We start from the raw sequence: 23,231 nt of genomic DNA, 5'->3' as shown, positions 1-23,231 counted from the left end.
TTATTACTGAACCTAGGACTATATAAAAAGGTTACCCATCACCAGATTGTTGTATGATAATCTCTGCATTTGCAACAACCTCTATGCCTAGCTGATTTAGGGTGGTTGCAGTTCCAAAATTATATACTTACAGCACAAGCTTCGTACCAGTGTTTATGCTCCATATAAGCCTCCTTCCACCCATTTTCATCCAACCATATCAGCATAACCTATTCCTTTCTCTCATGTTTCTCTAGCTTAAATACATTGATGCTATTCACTGCAAATGTAGTAAGGAGTTCCAAATTCTAACTATGCTGGGAAAGACTTTTCTCCTGAAATCCCAATTGGATTTATCTTATTTATGGCCCCAAGTTGTAGTTTCCCCCACAAGTAGAAACATTGCTACATCTACCCTATCGAGCCCTTTCATAATTATAAAAAACCTCTCTCGGAGTCACCCCTTACTTTTCTACAGAAAAGAGCCTCAGCCCGTTCAGTCTTTCCTGATAGATTTACAAGAATGATAGTTATCCTTTTTCCTTAATATGGACTCTACAAAGCAGCAAACAGATAAAAGAACAATTTTTTTAGCAATTAAAATTAAATGGCTTTAAATTTTATTCAAAGAGAAACATGGCTATGCACAGCCCCTTGAGCCTGCTCTTGCATTCAATAAAATCATGACAGCAACTACACTTTTCCTATCTCTACATTCCTTGATTCCATTAATGCCCAAAAATCTATTGAATAAACTCAACATCTGAGCAGCCATAGCCCTCTGGGGTAGAGAATTACAGATTCATAATCCTCGAAGTAAAGAAATTTCTCATTTTAGGTCCTAATAGTTGACCCCCTTATCCTTAGATTCCTAGATTTCAAGCTAGGGCAAACAACCTTTCAACATCTACCCTGTCAAGCCTTAATTTTATATTTCAATGAGATCACCTCATTCTTCTTAAATTATAACTTTACTGTCAATCTACAACTTGGATGTTACTGGCCACTTATGGGAATCCAGCACTCTGTACTACAAGTATAAAACATGATCCCACTCAAATATACAAGCAAAATGTTTTGTATGTCAACTGCATATTCAAGTCTCTAAAATGTATATAGTTGAATTCAGTGTAGATTATGTATTTTTTTTCATTTCTGTAGGTAGGTTGTCTTCCAGCTCCAAGTGCATGTTATAATAAATTACAGCAGACTTCAAATGTTACCAGCACTGGTTTATTACTGTGGAAATGGAGTTATATTAGCAAAGGTAACATTAATAATTTAGGCCCACAAGGAATGCATTATACAATAGGTTTCACATTTACTGTCTACTGATTAAGTGATTAAACAAATAGCTTACATTTATAGTGTTTTATACATCCCGAGGACATCCCAGAGCACTTTACAGACAATAAATCATTGTTTAAGGCATCTGTCACATGTAACAAAAATTACAATGCCATTCATTGTGTGAGTGGGGGCGGGGGGGGAAGGAGTGGTGGGGGAAAGAAATGGTAACATTGTCATTCAGATCTTGATACTACAAAGTGTCACCAATATGCAGCTATCAAGCTCCCTTCACTCATTCAATTTCAAATATTGGTAGATTTGAAACTGCACCACTGCATATTGGGTTGGCAATAGTTTGACACATTTGCACTAGTTATGTTTGAACTTTTGAGCCAAAGCTTTCAGATTGGCAGGAGAGCCCCACAGGGTACCAAATATGCTCTTTTCATTCTTTAATGACTCTTCTTGTGACAGTTCTCTCCCTGAAACCACAACATTCTTAATGGCTCTAATAACTTGTGAAGACCCATTAGTGTATAGATTCAGCCAATTTTCTGCCTCTTCAAGACATCTATCTCCATCAGTGGATGTCAAAATTTCATCAACCAGACCAATCTTCAGTCCTGTTGCAGGGTCCACATGCTGAGCACTACTCAACAGTTTAAGAGCATTCCTATATCCAATCAATTTAATCAGCCTGGTTGCTCCACCCCAACCTGGTACCAATCCCATATGTTTATGAACAAAACGAATCTCACTTCCTGTAGTCATGATCCTGTTAAAATATAAGCAAACATGAGTGAGTTTATAGTACAGTATTAGTTACAGGAGAAAACAGGAAGAACAAAAACATGAATTCAATATTAAAGTTTAGAACCACATTCCTAGTGATACAGGTGGGAAAATCTTTTCCAACAGGAAATGGCCTTAATCCATATACTGTCATTAAGTTCAAGGAAAGTAGCAGGCTTCATGGGCAAACCATTTTTTTAAGTTCTCATTTCATACCATGATGCTAAAACCATCAATAAACAAAGCTATTCACATAGCAGTAACTTTATTCTGATGGCACATTAACACTCTAGGACTTAATTTTGCTATTGATTTTCAGCCACACACAAGGTACAACATCAGGACTGGCAGCACTGACTGCCTGGTATGTGCCTTTCCACTGAGTATCAAAGCTGATCCCAAGTTAAATATGGCACACCCTGGCCATTCTACTACATACCAGCTATTGATGGTCACTTTTACTTCATTTCATACAAGATATAGATAACAGCAAACATTCAAAACCATGCGCTATTGTTACAGGATAGTGCCAATTCTGATTTTGGATGTATTTTGGTGCCTTGCTTCTACAGAACCCAAGACTGTTCATGCTTAATTAAGATAGTTTTATTTTGAAGGGAGGGGGGACATCTCCTGATCAAAGCAGGCATGTCAAAATGGCAAATTCTCATCTATTTTATTTTTAACTCAGCACTACATCAAGTATAGCATAAGTTAGATGTAAAGGAAAACTGCCTCTAATCCAAAGGTTTTGAAACTGGGGTCGTGATCAAATGTCTCTCCATCTGGGGAGAGCCATACTACATGCCATCAGGCTAGTGTCTCAACAAATTCTGCACTCTATTTTTCTGTAGTTTTACTGATACATTTGTTACTGTAAACTACTAAAAAGCTGTTAATGATAAGGTTTTCATTTAAGTAGCTGGTATTGTGTTCAGAGATTAGGACACGGGGTCTTGAGCCTTTCCAAATATCAGCGAAATATATAGAAACCAGGAAAGGATTTAGGCTTTGTAGAGTTGAAAATTCAGAGTTTGGCAAAAAACAGGAATAAAAACTTCCTGAAAGCATCTTTTAAAGGCAGCACCCAAGTGAGTCAGAGGAGGTAATGTCAAGTATGTCAGTGGGCGAAGGGCTAAAGGTGGCAGCTGTTTTTTTTTTTACAAAAAGCTTCATTAAGTGAAACAAGTATTTGCAATAAGACTTACATTTATGTTGTGAAAGAGTTAAGATATTTCAAATTCTTCATAAAGTTCACAAGCAGCAACATTGACAGCATCAAGGTGAGAGGGATGGCATGGGTGCGGAAATCAGGCAGAAGGACTGTGATATAATTAAAGAAATTAGCATAGAAAGGGAGGAGGTTCTAAGTGGTCTGGCAGGCTATAGATAAATCTCCAGGCATAAAATATAAGAGCAGGGAGGTTATGCTGGAACTGTATAAAACACTGGTTAGGCCACAGCTAGAGTACTGTGTGCAGTTCTGGAATCCGCATTATAGGAAGGATGTGATTGCACTAAGAGTGCAGAGGAGATTTACCAGGATTTTGCCTGGGCGGGAGAGTTTTAGTTATGAGGAGAGATTGGATAGACTTGGGGTTATTTTCCCTGGAGCAGGGAAGATTGAGGGGGGACATGATTGAGGTGTATAAAATTATGAGGGGCATTAGATAGGGTAGAGAGGAAGGAACTTTTCCCCTTGGCAGAGGGACCAATAACCAAGGGGCATAGATTTAAGATAAGGGGCAGGAGGTTTAGAGGGAATGTGAGGAAGAATTTTTTAACCCAGAGAGTGGAGGGAATCTGGAATGCACTGCCTGAAAGGGTGGTAGAGACAGAAACCCTCATAACATTTAAGAAGTATTTGGATGTGCACTTGCAATGCCATGGCATACAAGGCTATGGGCCTAGTGCTGGAAAATGGGATTAGAATACTTAGGTACTTGTTTGACCGGTGTAGACTTGATGGGCTGAAGGGCCTTTTTCTGTGCTGTAGAGCTCTATGACTATGAGCATCATATAATAAAAACCTCCCAGAGAGGATAAGAGAAACAAACAGACAAACTGACTACTTATGAGATATTTGGAACAGTTTTCACTCATAAGGATCATTTAAACTAAAGAAATTACATGAATTTAGTTTATTCGTACTCTGGTCGAAAACTCTCATCCAACCTGTGACTTCATATTTCCAGCTTTCCGAATTGCTCTCAATTTAAATGAGGTCACTGGGTTGAGCTGCAACATATTTGCAAGTTACAAATGGAATTTGGACACAGTCATTAAGGTATCAGTAAAAGATATACAGTCACATGTTGTTTACCTATAAATCAGCTATTATTGGATAAATATATTAACTTAGTTAAATAGTTTAAGAAAGCAAAATCATCTGCAATTACCTTAACCAAAATTAATTGGAAATTTTTGTGCTTGAAGTCAGACTGCTGTGTACTTGGTTGGTAAAATGGCTACTGTACAAATGTGTTTAAGGTAGTTTAAAAAATACACCTTTGAATTACAACTGAAAACCACCCAATCTTCCTAAACTGTGCAAATTCTGGATGATCAGACTCCACCTTTAATCATATCCTGAATTTGGAAAGATGCCTTGTTTCTGTGACAGCATCATATTGCTAGACCATATAACAAGATTAACATTTATACAATTATTCCTGATTGTTTATTAAGTATTTTATTGAATCCCACGCATACGTTAAGCTCCGGTATCAAGATTCAATACTGAACTAAGTACTTTCCAGGTGCAGCTACATGAATGAAAAATTAATTTTGCTATGCATTTACTTAATCACTGGTACAAACCTGAACAAACTCATCATTACTATATTTAACTTGCTTCATATGAACAAGACTTCTATGCAATAAACTACTCACTGTTTTGCATGAACGGCATTGCATCCTTTTGGTAAGCCTTTTCACTGACCGTTGTTATACAGCTAAATTTACAAAACAACGGAACTTGTCACCAGGTCAGGTCTTAGGCATTTTCTCTCATCTCCATCAAAAAATACAAATCTAATTGCATAGCCTATATAAACTAGAAAAAAAATGTTTAAATAACTAATTAAACACATACTTTGAGCATCTTTTTTGTAATGCTGAGCTTGAACCATGCTGCCCTCATCTTCACCTCACTTGGTTTAAAACTATATATTAAAAAAAATCCTTGAAATTTAATAACTGAACAGTGAAGCATCCAAAAGGTAGAGTCACTAGTTCTCTGCTTATTAGTTGGAATATTCCTCAAATTAAGAAAACCATTGTGCTTTAGCTGTCACCTGGTACATGGCCTTATTGTGATACTGTTCTTAGCCAAGAGGGGGAATTTCACCTCATTCAACTTGTCTGGAATTTCTTCCAGCTTTCTGTCATGATAGCTCCATTTTCACGGTGGCAATCATTCCTTAACACTGAAAATCTGTCAACTTGTAAATAATGTGGTGTTCCATGTCCTTGTCCTTCAAGACTTTCATTTACAGTATTACTAATGCTTTTAATCTGAATAGTTGCCTACAGAAAAAGCAATCTATAATGGACGCAGCATTGCAAACAAGATTTGAAATGAGCAGGAAGCAATTTGTTCCACCAGTGCTCCACAGCAATGACATCTATGGAACCAATGGACAACAGAAACTTTGAACAACCTATTACCATCTATTATGTTTAAATTGATGCTCACTTGTATATAACAGTAATGTTTGCAGAAGACAGACTTTTTTAAAATATTGAGTTTAGAAGGTTAAGGGATGATCTAATTGTAGCGATTAAACTTATAAAAGAATTCAATATGATAAAAGGCAGAGAAGCCATTTCCTCTGGCGAGGAATCCAGGACAAGAGGGCACAACCTTAAAATTAGACCAATGCCATTTAGGAGTCAAATTAGGAAGCGTTTTTTCACACAAAGTGTGGTGGCAATCTGGAATTCTCTCCCACAAAAAGTTACGTGCTGCTGGGACAGCTGACATTTTAATGTCAGATAACATTTTTATTAGGTAAGGGTATAGAGGGATGGGGATCAAGAACAGGTAAATAGGAGTTGAGGTACAGATTAACCATGCTCTAACTGAATGATCGAAGCAGCTCAAAAGGGATGAATGACCTACTCCTATTCCTTTCTTCCCCATGTTATATTTTAAGCTTGTTCAAAATATGGTGAATCTGTATTCTGTTAATTTCTCCCTCATATTTCCCTTCCCCCTTCATTGGATGCCACTAAGATGATGTTCAGCTTTGTGAACATCCCTTTCTATTCTACTAAGCCTGATTGATCCACTAAGACAAGTGATGTGGGAAAACGATTCAAGTGTTTCCTCCCCTCGCTTATAAAGGCCCAGTGGAGATGATCAAGACCCGTACACTGGCTTACCATCTGCACTAATTAACTTGACCATCACACTCCTCCTCAAAATCCCATACTCAACCCACCTCTGCAAACTATCGCCCCATTTCAAGCTCCCTTTTCTCAAGTGCTTGAAAATCTCATAACAACCTCCCGATTTTTCCAGAAACTTAATACTTGAATCTTTCCAATCTGTTACTACCCCTGCTCCACACTAAAATGGCCTTATTCAAAAGCCACAAGTTAAATTCTCTGTGACCGTGACATTGGTTAGGAGGGTTAGAGTACCATTCTGTAGCCTTTGACACGGGTGGCCACACCATTCTTCTCCAACAGCTCTCCTCCGTTATCCAGCTGAGTGCAACTGCTCTCGATGGATCAAGAGTGTAACCAAATTGTAGTTAAAGCATCTGCAGCAATAGCTTAACTTCCTGTCCCATTGCCTCTGGAGTTTCCCCCCCACCACCAAAGATCTACACCTAATAACCCCACTCCAATCCTCATCCTTATGTCACCCAAAGACACAATCCAAAAAGTCAGGGGAGAGGTTCAACTTTTTTGCTGATAACAACCACACCTTTCTCGACCTCTCCATTACCTGTTGCGGTCGACCCGCTTTACTGACATCTAGACAAGGGGAGAAGTTGCAATTTTCTTTCCTTGGACACTGGGAAGACCAAAGTACCTCTTTGGACATCGTTACAAACTCTGTGCCCTCACTTACCCATCTCAGGTTACAGCAATCTCAGCATCCAATTCGATCCTGAGCTGAACATCTGATACCGCATTAGCTCCAGAACAAAGGTAACTTTGTCGATGAGCACCACTGGCAAAGCCAGCATTAATTGCATAAACCTAACTGCCCAAGGTGGTGGTGAGCTGCCTTCTTGAGCTGCTGTAGTCCATGTGATGTAGGTGTATGCACAATGTTGTTAGGAAGGGAGTTCCAGGATTTTGACAAAGCGACATTAAAGGAACACCAATATATTTACAAGTAGAATGGAATACAGCTTGGAGGAGAACTTGCCGGCAGTGCCTGCTCAGTACCTCCCATGTGCCTACTGTCCTTATTCTTCTAGGTGGTAGAGGTCATGGGTTTGGAAGGTGCTGTGAAAGAATTCTTGGCGAGTTGCTGATAGCTATAACTACAGCCAGTGGAGAATTTTCCCAATCCGTTTCCATTGACTTCAATTTTATGAGGGCTCCTTGATATCAAGGGCAGTCGCTCTGGAATACAACTCTTCTATCCATGTTGGACCAAGGCTGCAATGAGGTCCAGAGCCACGTGGATCTGGTGGAACTCAAACTGAGCAGGTAATTGATGAGCAAGTGTTACTCGGCAGCACCGTCAATGACATCTTCCATCACTTTGATTGAGAAGAGACTGATGGGGGAGTAATTGGCTGGATTGGATTTTCCTGCTTTTTGCGGTCAGGACATATCTAGGCTTTTCCACTCTCTCAGGTAAATGCCGGTTTGCAGCTGTACTGAAATAGCTTGACTAGAGGCACAGCTAGGTCTGGAGCACAAGCTTTTAGCCCTAGGGCTAGGATATTGTCCAGGCCCATAGCCTTTGTTGTGTCCAATGCTCTCAGTTGTTTCTTGATATCACAGAGTAAATCAAATTGGCTGAAAGCTGGCATCTGTGATATTGGGGCCCTTGGGAAGAGGCAGAGATGGATCATCCACTTGGCACCTGTTTGAAGATAGCTGTAGAAGCATAAGCCTTATCCTTTGCATTCATGGGCTGATCTCTGCCATCTTTGAGGATGGAGATGTTTGTGGCACCTCCTCCTCCCACTTGTTGTTTAATTGTCCACCACCATTTACAACTGGATGTGGCAGGACTGCAGGGTTTTGATCTAATCCACTGATTGTGGGATTGCATACCTCTATCCATTGCATGTGACATTTGCTGTTAGCATGCACGCAAGTGAGATTTTGTAGCTTCACCAGGTTGGCAGCTCACTGTTAGGTACACCTGGTGCTAATCCTGGCCTGCTCTCCTACACTCCTTTGAAGCAGGGTTGGTCCCCGGCTTGATGATAATGGTAGACTTGAGGGATATGCCAGGCCATGAGGTTAGATTGTGCTGGAATGCAATTCTACTAATGATGGCTTACATCATGTCATGGGTGCTTGGTTTTGAGCTGCTGAGTCTTTTCTGATTCTAACCCATTTAGCATGGTAGTTTTACCACACAACATGATGGAGGCTGTCCTTAGCGTAGTGTAAAGTTTCCACAAGGACTGTGCTCTGGTCACTCCTGCCAATATTGTCATGGCTAAACACAGCTGGGAAATATAGGTTGGTGAGAAAAATGTAAGTTTTTCCCTTGTGATGATGTTCAGTCTGGCAGCTATGTCCTTCAGGGCTCAACAGCTTGGTCAGCAGTGGTGCTACCATGCCTCTCTTGACAGTGGACATTGAAGTCCCCCACTCAGATTACATTCCATGCCCTCGCTAACCTCAGTGCCCTGTAACATTGAAAGTCTCCATACCTGCTTCGGACTCTTGTTGAAACCCATCACCTCCCAATTCGATTATTCTAATGATCCGCTGGACAGCTGGGCATCTTCCACCCTACTTCACCTCATCCAAAGCTTTCACATCTGTAACCTATCTCGCACCAACATCTGCTCACAATCAGTCCTGTGCTCAATGACCTAAATTGTGTCCTGATCCATCAATGCCTCCAATTTAAAACTTTCTTCCACATTTCAAATCCCTTCATGTCACTCCTCCCAATTCCTGTAACTTCCTGCAGCCCTACAACCAATACTTCATCTAAGCTGCATAACAATCTGTAAGTTCCCCTCGCAGCCATGCACAAGTTGACCTCTGAGTTACGGCGCATGTGGCTGTGCAAGAAAGTTTAAAGGGCTCACACACAAAAAAAGTGGAGGGTTTATTGCAGAATTCACCAGGGTTGTAGGCAATTCTGGCCTCATGCACCATCCATCTGACCCTTGGTCGTTGTGCCTTGAGCCATCTTGATCCCAGCCTATAGAATTTCCCTCCACCTTTAAGACACTCCTTAAAACCTAACTTTTTGATCAAGCCTTTAATCACCTCTTCTACTATCTCCTGCTTTGGCTGTCAATTTTTGTTTAATCAACCTTCTATGAAGCAAACATCTTTCTACATTAAAGATGCAATATAACTTACCATTGTCATTTACTTGTGTTAAAGATATAAACAATAGTGTAGTTCAAAGGACACAAAAGTACTCAAACAAACATCACCCCTATGTATATTTGCATCTAAACCTCTCAACCACATTGCTACATTTCAACTCCTTCCCACCTATCCATTATCCCACATTTACAATGTATGAATGAAAGGAGAATTATTGAGATGTCAGCAACCACCATGATCACAAAATTAACTACCTGATTTTTCAGCAGTTATATAAATTATATAGCATGTATCAAAAAAAAAATCTCAATAGAAGATTGGTGACTGATGTAAAAAAGGGACAGCAGTACTCTTTAGAGATTTTCTTTGGTATTTAGGCTTCAAATACTAGAAGGTGAAACCAGTGTCTTCTATAAAGTCCCAGTAACAAGCACTAATAAAATCACTCCTAAATGTCTAGTTTCCACACCATTGAAACAAGTCTCAAAATGACAATTTCTCACTTTTCCAACAATTGCTAGGCTGGACAGACATCAGCAAACGGCAATGTAACACTGTTCACTGCTGGTTGAAATACAAAAACAGCAAGGCTATTATAATTAAAGAAAATTCATAGAATATATTTTTCACATCATTGAATAGAATGGCAATACTGTTCATTCTATGCTCTGGTTCAAGGGAATAAAAGCTAAAAGGATTTCAGCAAGTAGAGAAAAAAAACAAATCGAACTTTGAAGTTTACTGCACAAATTGGAAAAAAAGAAGTTCTAGAAACCAGGCTGAGGTGTTCTTATATTTATGAATTAAAGAAATGAGTGTAGCATCTAAATCAATTGGTGCTTCATGTTGTCCAAGCAAAAACAAAATTAAACAGTTGCTTTTTTTCTTTCCTTTATCTATGGCATTAATTAGTACCAAACTTTGTTGCTTACCTGAAATCACAGGCTGTAGTAATCTCTGCTCCTCCTCCCAGTGCCTTTCCCTGGACTAATGCTACGCTGATCTGGGGTAGTCTGTACTAGGAATTTCAGGAAGGTTAATAGACTTCTGGTGCATTTAGTGTCCAACACTAACTGTCGAACACAGATCAGCATTATATAATCACTTTTCATAGAATTAAAAGCAAAATTAGTTCAGTGTTTTTAAACAGTACAGGATAGATTAATAATGAAATACAGTACAGCACACAAAGATCAACTTAAAGTTAAGTCCCAATTATTTGTTAAAGATTGAAATTACACAAATACTACAGTTTAAGGTTATAGCCCTTGTACAATAATTCATTAAATAACTCTTCAAAAAAAAACATTCCAGATTGCAAACCAACTCTCCAAGTGTCCCAAATTTGTTTTAAAAGCACTTAATAAATTCTGGCATTTAAGTTTGGTGGACACCTGAAGGTGGCAGAGGAACTTAGAAAATAAAAGGTTTGGCAGATTTTGGCCGTAACCAGAGGCAGAAAGTGAACAACAAAACTACTGAAATATTAGGCACCAGAAAACCAAAAACAAAGAAAATAAAACTTCAAAATTCTTGTACAATAGCCTCTAATTGTCACTAGATGGCAGAAGTTGATTTAGCAGTATCTTGCCACAGAACATATTTCGAATGATAAGGAACATCTGGTGATACAATTTATTTCATGATATACACGATAGCTAATCTGAAGGAGGGCTATGAAGATTGATTTGTTCTTTTAAAAAGCTTAGAGAGCTCCAATGTATATTAAAATAGATATATCTGTGGAAAGGAAAACTCAAGATTCCAAATCAACCACAAAGAGAACAATTTAACTGCACCTACTTCCCTTATGTCACTTGAAAGTGGAGATAAGGGGGACAGAGCGAGGTTCTCCACACAAACACACCTTTCAAAATATATACTTCCAATGTCAGGTGAGGGGGAGCAGGTGGGTAGCCAGGGAGGTAGTCTGGGTGCAGGAGGAAGTCAGAGTGTGTCAGTAGTATAGTTACCCAGGAGTTAGAACTGGTTTTAATCCTTCTAACTTTTCCTGGAAAACTATTCTGCTAAGCCAGTCAGAACCATCCAAAGTCTCCGACTTCAAAATCAGAGTTTCGGAGGATTCCAGCCACAGGGTAAATACCCAACAGAAGTTAAACCTTATGGGCAATTCTTGTGTAGCTCTTGAGTGGGGACTTCAAAGGGGGTCCCCCAGCACATCTTACAGGGTGCCTCAGGGTACAAACCTCCAGAAAACAGAAGACCTGGGTCCATATGTTAATAACGAAAACAGAAAATGCTGAAAACACAGCAGTCTGAAGAAAACTGATAGTTTAATGTTTTGTGAATACAGCCCTTAGTCAGAACTGATCACTCCTGATGAAGGAGTGTGCACCTGAAATATTAAATTTACTTCTTTACTCTTAGAAATGCTGATTGATCTGCTGCTTGTTTCCAGCACTTTCTCATTTGTTCCGATTTTTAATTAATGGCAGTGTTGTTTTACTTTTTAATCATATATTAGTACCTCAGAAGCCTTGTCAGGGTATTCTGCATAAACATGCAAATCCTCAATCCATCCTAGAAGGAAAACGCAGAAGCTTTCATTTATAATTGTTATTATCCTGCCCATTGAACAGTAAGGTTCTTGCTCATTCTACTGATATCTATTTAATTACATTGCTAAAAATTCCATTGTGCTCTGCTTCATATTCATTTCACAAATGTCCTCGAGTTAAAAGAAAGTAAGGCAGTATATGCTCACACAATTATTGTTTTAATCTAAATATAGATTTGAACTATGTAAAACCCATTGTGACGAAAATGGATTTGAATCGAATGGGGGTCTTTTTGCCCGAATCGTTTGCAGTCTCCTACACTATCATATCAAAGATTATGAGACTGATAGGGCACTAAAAAACAGGTTCGGTTGTTGCTAAATTGAAAGAAAAAAAGCTCAACATGCTAGCCCATTAAAATAAAGTCTATTGAAAAAAAAGGCATTTTAAGAATGATTATCCTAACAGAATCCAGCTGCCAGTAGTAACTGCACTAAATTTCAAGTCTATTGGCAATATAAGAACATAAGAAATAGGAGGAGTAGGCTATTCAGACCTTCGAGCCTGCTCCACCATTCAATGAGATCATGGCTGATCTTCTACTTCAACATCATTTTCCTGCACTATCCCCATATCTTTGATGTTTTACTGTCGATCTCAGTCTTGAACACACTCAACGACTGAGCCTCCACAGCCCTCTGGAGCAGTGAATTCCAAAGATTCAACACCCTCCGAGTGAAGAAATTCCTCCACATCTCAGTCCCTTATTCTGAAACCATGTCCCCTGGTTCTAGACCCCTCCCAGTCAGGGGAAACATCCTTCCTGCACCTAACCTATCGAGCCCTGTAAGAATTTTGTATGTTTGAATGAGATCACCTCTCACTCTTCTAAACTCCAGAGAATAAAGGCCCAGTCTATTTAATTTTTCCTCATAGGACATTCCCTCCATCCCAGGAATTAGTCTGGTGAACTCCCTTTGTGACAAGTATATCTTTCCTTAGGTAAGGAGAACCAAAACTGCACACAATACTCCAGGTGCGGTCTCACCAATGCTCTGTTATTGCAGTAAGACAGCTTTACTCCTATACACAAATCCTCTTCTAATAACATAGCATTTGTCGTCTTAATTGCTTGCTGTACCTGTGCTAGCTTTCAGTGAGTCATGAACAAGGACACCCAAGTCCCTTTAAAGTTCAATACTTTCCAGCCTCACACCATTCAAGAAATACACTCAGTTTTTCCTACCAAAGTCAATAACCTCACATTTCTCCACATTGTATTCCATCTGCCAAATTTTTGCCCACTCGCTTAGCCTCCCCAAATCCCCTTAAAGCATCTTTGCATCCTCCTCACAACTCACACTTCCACCTAATTTTGTATCAATATCTGCAAACTTGGAAATATTACATTTAATCCCCAAATCCAAATCATTGATATAGACTGTGAATATCTGAGGCCCAAGCACTGATCCTTGTGGTACTCCACTTGTCAAGCCCACCAACCTGAAAATGACCTGTTTATTTCTACTCTCCGTTTTCTGTCCATTAACCAGTTGTCAATCCATGCCAAGACATATGCTCTAAATTTTATTTATTAACCTCTTGCGTTGAGCCTTATCAAAGGCTTTCTGAAAATCTAAATATACCACACCCACCGGTTCCCCCTTATCTATTAAAAGAAAAACTTATATAAAATTTAGAACAAAATATATCCCAATCAGTATTTCATTATACTTTTGTATTAGCACACTGCTAGCAGCATAATGTTACTTGGTTCAGAGGCTAATTACATTACATGTCGTCATACTGAATTCTAAAGATTACAATAATCCCAGTAAAACAGGTTAAATGAGTAAGCAGTCCTGCATTTAGCAAATACTGTTTAAATGTAAGTAAATATGGAAGAACAGGAATTAAAATATACCCTAAAGTATAAAATTCTCAATAGAATGGAGCATGAAAGATTTATAGATGGATAGGTACCTTTAGCAATGGCTGCCCCAACCCCACATAAGTTACCAGAAGTGAAATAATAATGTCTTTGAGCATTTTCTTACTTACCTCAGCGTTTGACATTGCTTTAACTGCTCTTAGATCAGAACCAGAACAGAATGTGTTGTCTGCACCTCTTATAATAAGACCTTTGCCATTCGTCCAATTCTCCAGTTCCTCTACACTATCACGTAAATCTAGCATCATTGTTCCTTACGAAGAAAAAATAAAGTTTTTTTTAAAAAGGGGAAAATATAGCTGTGTACCACTAACGATTACCAGACAGTGTTAGAGTAATTAATACATTCAAATTTTTGTCGATTCTCCCTACTGCTTATTAATTACTCCTATATGAAAAGTGGTAAAATAGACCCGGGAGTGACAAGACAACATTTTACACAAGTACGTGCTGTAGGGGATTATAACTTATATTTAGAACTTTGCCTTGTATTTCAGTTTGCCAGTCAACACCAGTTAGTGCACATGTCTTTATAATTAATTAATTTCTCAAATCAAGAAGGTATCTTTTGGAATAAGTCATAACTGCAGTGCAGCATGGGATGAGCCACAGAAAATTAAATAAAAGCTCTTGTTTTCCAGGGAAAGGGAGGAAAAGACTATACAACTCTAATAAAATTTATATTATCTCATTTGACACAATTACCAATACAGAATAATGTATTAAAATATTTCTAGTCATTGCTGAAAACTTTAATTTTGCATTAATATAATTTCCTTTCTGTTCTATGCTACAATAAATGTTAGAGTGAACAAATTTTTAAACCCATATACAAACGCACACTTAGTTGCTAAAACTGACGTAAAGCAGAAAATATTGAAGTCTGAGGCTTCAAAAATATAATTCTACCTCCAGTCCAAGCTTATAGGAACTCACACTTTTGACTCATTTTACAAACTAAGGATCATTAGAAGACTAGGGATTGGAATTTGCCAAGAGCACTGTAGGGCTGGCAGACCAGTTATACTGCCAGCTTCACATCACTCTCCGACTAAGAAAATTAAACTCTCAACATGCATGATTGTAGAAATACTGAAAGCTCCATTTGCCTGAATCAAATTGTTAACATTAAAATCTAACCAGCAGAGAGTTGGCTATCCTTTTATGGCCATGGCCTTTAACCATGCATTTAAACTTTGATTACCTAATGTAGATCACATCCAGATTAAACTGGTCAAAAGTAAAAACAAAAAAAAAGTGTTGGGAAAAACTCAGCAGGCCAGGCAGCATCTGTGGAAAGAAAGAGTTAAGGTTTCAGGTCGAGTGATCTTTCATTAGAACATTGTACATTTTGTTTCAATGTAAAGCAGATTTGGCTTTTAATCTACACAAAACGTGCAGTTTAACTGTAAGCCAATGAAAGCAGAATTTAAAGGTCAGTTAAGAGTTTTGTAAGTCTTAGCAAAATGTGTCCTTGTTTGATAGTTTCCCTTGTCCGCATTGTCCAATATTAACAGCTCGCTAACACTGAATAGCTGTTAACGGTTATTTAATGGTATCAAATCTATCAGCTGATAAACCTCCAATTGGTTTGATTTTTCAGAAAGGTTAACAAGTTTACCTAGTCCAACATTTGCTCAACTGAAAAGGTGGCGTAAAAGGGTTCATGGGACGTGGCCATTGCTGGATAGGCCAGCATTTATTGCCCAGGCCAGCATTTACTGCTCATCTCTAATTGCTCAAGAAGCTGGTGATGAGCTGCCTTCTTGAATCACTGCAGTCCATGTAGGAAAAAACTCTTTTGTATGAAAAGATTAGATACATCAATGACTTGTTCAATTGTAAACTTGGCAATACTTTCATACTAATGAAATTCCATAACCTGTTCGATTATGCAAGCGTTGCCCAAAGCTCAAGCAATTTTTAAAATGAATGAAATAGGGAGGGAAAAGCTAATTATGGAATCATAGCATGAATTCTAGGCGTGTACAGGTCAGAGGTGATTTAGTTTGCATTGTGCATCTGTGTGGAGTCCAAAAGTAACATGGAAGCTGATACATATGCCTTTACTTCACCTAACCACCTATTGGCATCTACCTCATTGAACTACTGGATTTTGACTTTCATTTTCTATTTATTGTAGGTCACTCAATATAAGAATGCTCTTCATATAATAAAACAAAATTTTAATTTAAGAACTGCTTCCCCCATCCCACCCTAGAAAAATAAGCAACAAGAACTTTTTTTTTTTTAAAAAACAAAATGCTGAATTGGACAGCTTCTTTAGCCTGTGATCTTCAACCATGTCATACCAGAAAATGCATTCTTCCGCTCAGGGTGGTTTATAATCAGGGTTGCAATTCCATTTTGATCTTTCTGCAAATCAATGGATCCACCAGGGAACTGCTGAAGTTTTTTCTTTATGTCATCTTCATTCATTCTGTAAACAGACGTGTATACAGACAGACCTCTCTGTTGCAGTATTTGACTCCTTAGGCCACAAAGCAGACATTTATGGATGCAGAACATGGCCATTTCCACCCCCTCAAACACTGAAAATAAATTTAAGAAATGTAAGTCAACATTATGAAAAAAAGTGTTCTCTTTTTCTTCCTTTTCCTGCTTTCTGTATTATAATAATGCTCTAACAATCCAACTACTTAACCTAAATTTTCCTTTTGTATAAATCAGTTGAATCTAACAGGTCTATAATCCAACATTAATTCTGCATGAAGTACAGCAGTAGATGGGTTATACACATTTATATCCAAATTAGTTATACCAAATATTCCAAAACAATGGCTACTTAAGAAAGGTTTTTGGAGCCTAATTCTCCAAATGGTTTAATGCTTTTCAAACTCTAACACATACATTTTGGGACTGCCATGTCATGGTATTACAAAAGCAAGGTAGCTCCAACATGCAATGTGGATTGATATAACTCAACTTCACACTCAGGATTGACTATATGATGGGTTCATGCTGTTGATTTTGCTATCATGAGGGTTAAAAAACATTTTTTTATTGGTCATGGGATGTGGGGGTCACTAGCAAGGCCAGCATTTATTGCTCATCCCTAAATTCCCTTGAGGTGGCGGTGAGGTGCCTTCTTGAACCGCTGCTGTCCATGTGATGTAAATACATGCAGTGCTGTTAGGTAGTTTCAGGATTTTGACCCAGTGACAATGACAGAATGTCAATATATTTCCAGGTCGGGAAGGTGTAAGACTTGTTCAATGCACCTTCTGCCCTTGACCTTCTAAGAGGTAGAGATCATGGGTTTGAAAGATGCTGTCAAAGCAGCCTTGACAATTTGCTGCAGTCCATCTTGTAAATGGTACACATTGCTCCGACTGTGCATCGGTGGTGGAGGGAGCAAATGCGGTGTCAATCAAACAAATTGTTTTGTTTTGGATGTTGTCAAGCTTCTCGAGTATTGTTGGAGCTGCACTCATCCAGGCAAATGGAAGGTATTCCATTACACTCCTGACTTGTACCTTAAAGATAGTGGACAGGCTTTGGGGAGTCAGGAGATGACTTTCTCACCACAGAATTCTCTGCATCTAATCTGCTCTTGTAGCCAGAGTATGTATATGGCTGGTCCAGTTCAGTTTCTGATTAATAGTAACCCTCAGGATGTTGATGGTCATGGGATTCAGCAATGGTGATGTTGTTGAATGTCATGGGGAGGTGCTTAGACTCTTTCATTGGAGATGGTTGTTGTCTGGCACTTGTGTGACATAAATATTACTGGCCACTTAGCAGCCCAAGACTGAAAGTTGCCTATGTTTTCCTTCGTACAGACACAGACTGCTTCATTATCTGCAGACTTACAAATGGAACTGAACACTGCAATCATCAGCAAACATCACCACTTTAGCAAAAATAAATAAATGAATAAATAAATCTATTGGGCAACACTTGCCTCCAAAGAGATGTTGGCAAGTCAGATACAAAGTTTGCAACTGCTACTGACTCTATTAATCATTGAACAGAGCCTGGGTCTGATTCTGTCAAAAACAGGGTCAGAGACAAACTTCAAAATTTGGAGAAGCGTACAAGTAGGCCCACTTGAAGCAATTGGAAAATTTATGCATAAATATTTTATCAACTAGGATTCAAAGATTTGTTATAAAATGCAAAATAAAAATGTAACAACTTCAGTAACAACTGTGTCACTGAGCTTAGCAATGAAAGCACACTCCTCCCTCTACTGTTTCCTTTTGCGGAAAAATTAGTTTTTGTATTACACAAAAGAGGTATTTCAAGAATGCATACCGTGGCTTAATTTGCCCAGATCTTATGTTCTCCGGAGGGTCATACCCTGGAAGATGCACTGGGGGACCGCCCAGAAGCTGCAAGGACTGCACAGAAGTTGCCCGGGAAGTTTCAATTTCCATTGGGCAATTACCCTGCATCTGGAAACTTTCAAAACAACGATTTAAAGTCAGAGACTTTGGATGTTTCTGACTTTCTTAGCGGAATAGTTACCCAGGAAAAGTTAGAAGGATTAAAACAGTTCTAACTCCCAGGTAACTATACTAATTACTCCCCAATCCTCCACTGGAACTCTCAAAGACACCCCCACCCTTCAACTACCTCCCTGAAACCCCTCCTCCCCTCAACCTAACCATCTGACTACCTCGCCACCCCCATCCCACCCCCTTATCATCTCTCCTAGCTTGTCAAAGTGGCTGGTGCATTTAAATCTACCTGAATACAGCAGCTAGTGCCGTAAAAAGGTTGCGTGGCTTCACTTCCCCCAACAACTGTTCACTGCACAGAAAACCTCCCGGAGCAGCTACACTGCACACTTCTCAGCAGGCCCGGGCCGGAAGCCTGGACTGGAAATGTGGAGCTCCAGTCTAAGGTAGGTAAAAAGGATGGGAGTGGGCAATCCAATGACGATTGCCGCTCCATAGAAGTTTCAGCCCTTTTTTTTTTTGCAAAGAATAGACATTGGAATTTGCTTGGACCTCCCCAGGAAATGAAACACCTTCTGAAAAAATGTACAAGTTGGGCAAGGACATTGCAGCCAATTCCAACAATGTCTTCAATCCAATATAAAACACTAAAACATAGCACAAATATAGCTTCTTGAACGAAATAAAAGCAAAAGCTTTTGGTGTAATTTGACAAATTTCTACTTACATTTAAACAAGCATAGACCTAAATCTGTTTTATGGCGTATATATATTACATCTCTAAGCACTGAAGCAATGTAGTGTAACTCAACCAGACAACAGAGATATATTCTAGAAGAATGCCCCAAGGTCATTCAACAAACCAGTTCACAGAATCTCAGAATTTTTACAGTGCAGGAGGCCATTTGGCCCATTGAGTCTGCACTGGTGCTCTGAAAGAACATTCTACCTAGTTCCACTCCCCTGCCTTATCCCCATAACATTGCACATTCTCACTTTTCAGATAGCAATCCAATTCCCTTTTGAATACCTCGAATGAACCCATCTCCATCACCCTCTCAGGAAGTTTGTTTCAGACTCCAACCACCCTCTGGTTGAAAAGATTTTTCCTCACATCACTTTTACTCCTTTTGCCAATTATTCTGAATCTGTGCCCTCTAGTTCTTGATGTTCTTTTGAATGGGAACAGTTTCTCACTATTTACCCTGTCTATATCCCTCAAGATCTTGAGCATCTCGTATCAAGTCTCCTCTCAGCCTTCTTTTTATCCAAGGAAAACAGACCCAGCCTCTCCAATCTCTCCTCATAGCTACAGGTATTTATTCCTGGAATCATTCTTGTGAATCTCCTCTGTATGTCTTCACATCCTTCCTCAAGTATGGCACCCAGAAGTGGATGCAGTACTCCAGATGAGGCCTAATGGGTATCTTATACAAGTTCAACATGTCCTCCTTACTCTGGTGCTCAATGCCCCTATTAATAAAGCCTAAGATACTATATACCAGGATTGTGATGGAATACTCCCCACTTGCCTGGATGACTGCAGCTCCCGCAACACTCAAGAAGCTTAACACCATCCAGGACCCCATCCACAAACATTCACTCCTTCCACCCCCGACACATAGTAGCAGCAGTGTGTACAAGATGCACTGCAGGAATTCACCAAGGCTCCTTCAACAGCACCTTCCAAACCCATGACCATTGCCATCTAGAAGGACAAGGGCAGCAGATAGATGGGAACACCACCACCCAGAGGTTCCCCTCCAAGTCACTCACCACCCTGACTTGGAAATATATCACCCTTCCTTCACCGTCACTGGGTCAAAATCTTGGAACTCCCTTCCTAACAGCACTGTGGGTGTATCTACACCACATGGATTGCAGTGGTTCAAGAAGGCAGCTCACCACCACCTTCTCAAGAGCAACTGGGGATGGGCAATATATGCTGGCCTAGCCAGCAAAGCCCACATCTCATGAATAAATTTTTTTAAATGAATCACCTCACACTTCTCTACATTGAACCTCATCTTCCACTTGTCTGCCCGATCCACCAACATGTCTATGCCCTTTTGAAGTTCAAAACTATCCTCATCACAGTTGACAACGTTTCCAATCTTCGTATCATCTGCAAATTTTGAAATCATGCCCTGAACACCACAGTCTAAGTCATTAATACATATCAAGAAAAGCAAGGTTCCCAACACTGACCCCTGGAGAACTCCACTACAAACCTTCCTCCAATCTGAAAAACAACCATTTATCACTACACTGTTTCCTGTCACTCAGCCAATTTCTTATTCAAGTACCTACTTTCCCTTTTACTCCATGATCTAGAATTTTGTTCACTGGTCTGTTGTGTGACACTGTATCAAATATTTTTTGAAAATCTATTTACACTTCAACAGTGTTTCCCTTATTAACCTTGTTATCACCTCAAAAAACTCCAGCAAGTTAGTTAAACATAATTTTCCCTTAATGAATCTATGCTAGCTTTCCTTCATATGTTTAAGTAACTATTAATTTTGTCCCAAACTATTTACCACAAATTTGCCTACCACCAAAGTCAAACTGACTGGTCTGCAGTTGCTGCCATTATCTTTGCAACCCCTTTTGAACAAGGGTACAATATTCACAATTCTCCCATCCTCTGGCACCACCCTAGTTCAAGTTTTAGGAACATCTATTGTGTTTTAAAAGCTCACAGGAGGTATTTTTTTTAAATATTAACATAATTAAATATATCAACGTTTGGTTAGAATGCAAACACTTCCATTTGCATCCTATAAATATTCAAAAATATAACTGCTGAGAGAGGAGTTACAAATTCACATAATTGCAGAGCTCTTTCTTTTGGCACGTGGAGTTGGAAATCCAGCCAAACAATATATGTAGCACAAAACAAAAACAGAATTACCTGGAAAAACTCAGCAGGTCTGGCAGCATCGGTGGAGAAGAAAACAGTTGACGTTTTGAGTCCTCACGACCCTTCGGCAGAACTGAAGTATAGTTAGGAGAGAGGTGAAATATAAGCTGGTCTAAGGTGGGGGGAGAGAGAAGTTGAGGGTGGGGTCGTTGTAGGGATAAGCAAGCAGTGATAGGAGCAGATAATCAAAAGATGTCACAGACAAAAGGATCAAAGAGGTGTTGAAGGTGGTGATATTATCTAAGAAAAGTGCTAATTAAGAATGGATGGCAGGACACTCAAGGTACAGCTCTAGTGGGGGTGGGGTGGACAGACTAGCAAAGTATTAGTTGTAGATTTAAAAATAATGGAAAAAGGTGGGAAAAGAAGAATCTATATAAATTATGAAAAAAAAAAGGGGGAGGGGGAAGAAACAGGGTGGGGATGGAAGGAGGGGGAGTTTAAGATCTAAAGTTGTTGAATTCAATATTCAGCCCGGAAGGCTGTAAAATGCCTAGTCGGAAGATGAGGTGCTGTTCCTCCAGTTTGCGTTGGGCTTCACTGGAGGAACAGCACCTCATCTTCCGACTAGGCACTTTACAGCCTTCTGGGCTGAATATTGAATTCAACAACTTTAGATCTTAAACTCCCCCTCCCCACCCCGTTTCTTCCCCCTCCCCCCTTTTTTTCCATAATTTATATAGATTCTTCTTTTCCCACCTTTTTCCATTATTTTTAAATCTACAACTAATACTTTGCTAGTCTGTCCACCCCACCCCCACTAGAGCTGTACCTTGAGTATCCTGCCATCCATTCTTAATTAGCACTTTTCTTAGATAATATCACCACCTTCAACACCTCTTTGATCCTTTTGTCTGTGACATCTTTTGATTATCTGCTCCTATCACTGCTTGCTTATCCCTACAACGACCCCACCCTCAACTTCTCTCCCCCCCCCGCCCCCCACCTTAGACCAGCTTAAATTCCACCACTCTCCTAACTATACTTCAGTTCTGCCGAAGGGTCGTAAGGACTCGAAACGTCAACTGTTTTCTTCTCCACCGCTGCTGCCAGACCTGCTGAGTTTTTCCAGGTAATTCTGTTTTTGTTTTGGATTTCCAGCATCCGCAGTAGCTTTTAGCTTTTTGTTTTTATCTAATAAATGTAGCAGGCTGCTCCGAGATTGGTAGCTGCAGAATGAATACAACATTAAATACAAAAAGGTCATGAACCTGTAGTCAGTATGAGAAAGCTTCAACGCCCATAAAATAGAAACAATCCTTAAAAAGTGCAGTGCGAACCGTTACCGTATATTGTATTCTCATCTGTTCAGCAGACACAGAGAGAGATTCAAAGTAACACATGAGCGGCCCATTTCCCCCAGCCATTCCCAGCCATGGTGCTTCACTGTACCGGCCAGAGTGCAAGCAGAGAGTCAAAATGGTTTGTTCAAATGTAACTAAGTATAAAAATTACCTTCTTCCGATCGAACTGCCACACTCTAAACAAGTAAGATTTTACTGCAATCCCTCCGTCGTTTAACGCGGATACCTCGTTTGTTTGGCTGTCCTTCCTAACTTTTATATTTAAAGAGCAGCTCCAGCTTCCGCCTTCAATTAGAGTCCGGGAGGAGCACGTGCACTGGTCGAACGTTCCGTGCTCCGGAATCCCGGGGACAACGGATCATTGTGACGCCACAACAGAGCTGCCAATCACGGCGGGCAGGCAATATCATTGTTATAATGTTCCATTATCAAATCTATTCTTTAGGCACTTGACAGCCTTCCGGCCCCTGCATTGCGTTCAAATCATAACCACCACTCCCAGTTTGTGGGACAGCTGGCATTGGATGTGCTGCAACCATTTACACATCCTCT

At 39.6% G+C, this 23,231-nt stretch overlaps 1 protein-coding gene across 3 annotated transcripts; it reads right to left on the bottom strand.

Moving 5' to 3' along the window:
* Positions 1 to 1,196: 1,196 nt before the first annotated feature.
* On the bottom strand, positions 1,197 to 22,963 carry echdc1 (enoyl CoA hydratase domain containing 1). Of its 3 annotated transcripts, none has more exons than XM_078542137.1 (6): positions 22,831 to 22,963; positions 16,341 to 16,580; positions 14,139 to 14,281; positions 12,047 to 12,099; positions 10,491 to 10,571; positions 1,197 to 2,044 (listed from the first exon to the last, which is right to left on the bottom strand). In XM_078542137.1, the coding sequence occupies exons 2-6, from the start codon at positions 16,561 to 16,563 to the stop codon at positions 1,639 to 1,641; spliced, it is 906 nt and encodes a 301-aa protein (XP_078398263.1). In that variant the 5' UTR covers positions 16,564 to 16,580; positions 22,831 to 22,963; the 3' UTR covers positions 1,197 to 1,638. The 3 variants fall into 3 exon arrangements, with proteins under 3 accessions (XP_078398263.1, XP_078398264.1, XP_078398262.1); XM_078542138.1 differs by lacking the exon at positions 22,831 to 22,963 and adding an exon at positions 22,662 to 22,760; XM_078542136.1 differs by lacking the exons at positions 10,491 to 10,571; positions 22,831 to 22,963 and adding an exon at positions 22,662 to 22,742.
* Between the last annotated feature and the right edge of the window lie 268 nt (positions 22,964 to 23,231).

This window comes from Cetorhinus maximus, chromosome 5, assembly GCF_964194155.1.
Source record: "Cetorhinus maximus chromosome 5, sCetMax3.hap1.1, whole genome shotgun sequence".
Lineage (NCBI taxonomy): Eukaryota > Metazoa > Chordata > Chondrichthyes > Lamniformes > Cetorhinidae > Cetorhinus > Cetorhinus maximus.
This window is presented reverse-complemented; position numbering and strand designations above follow the sequence as displayed.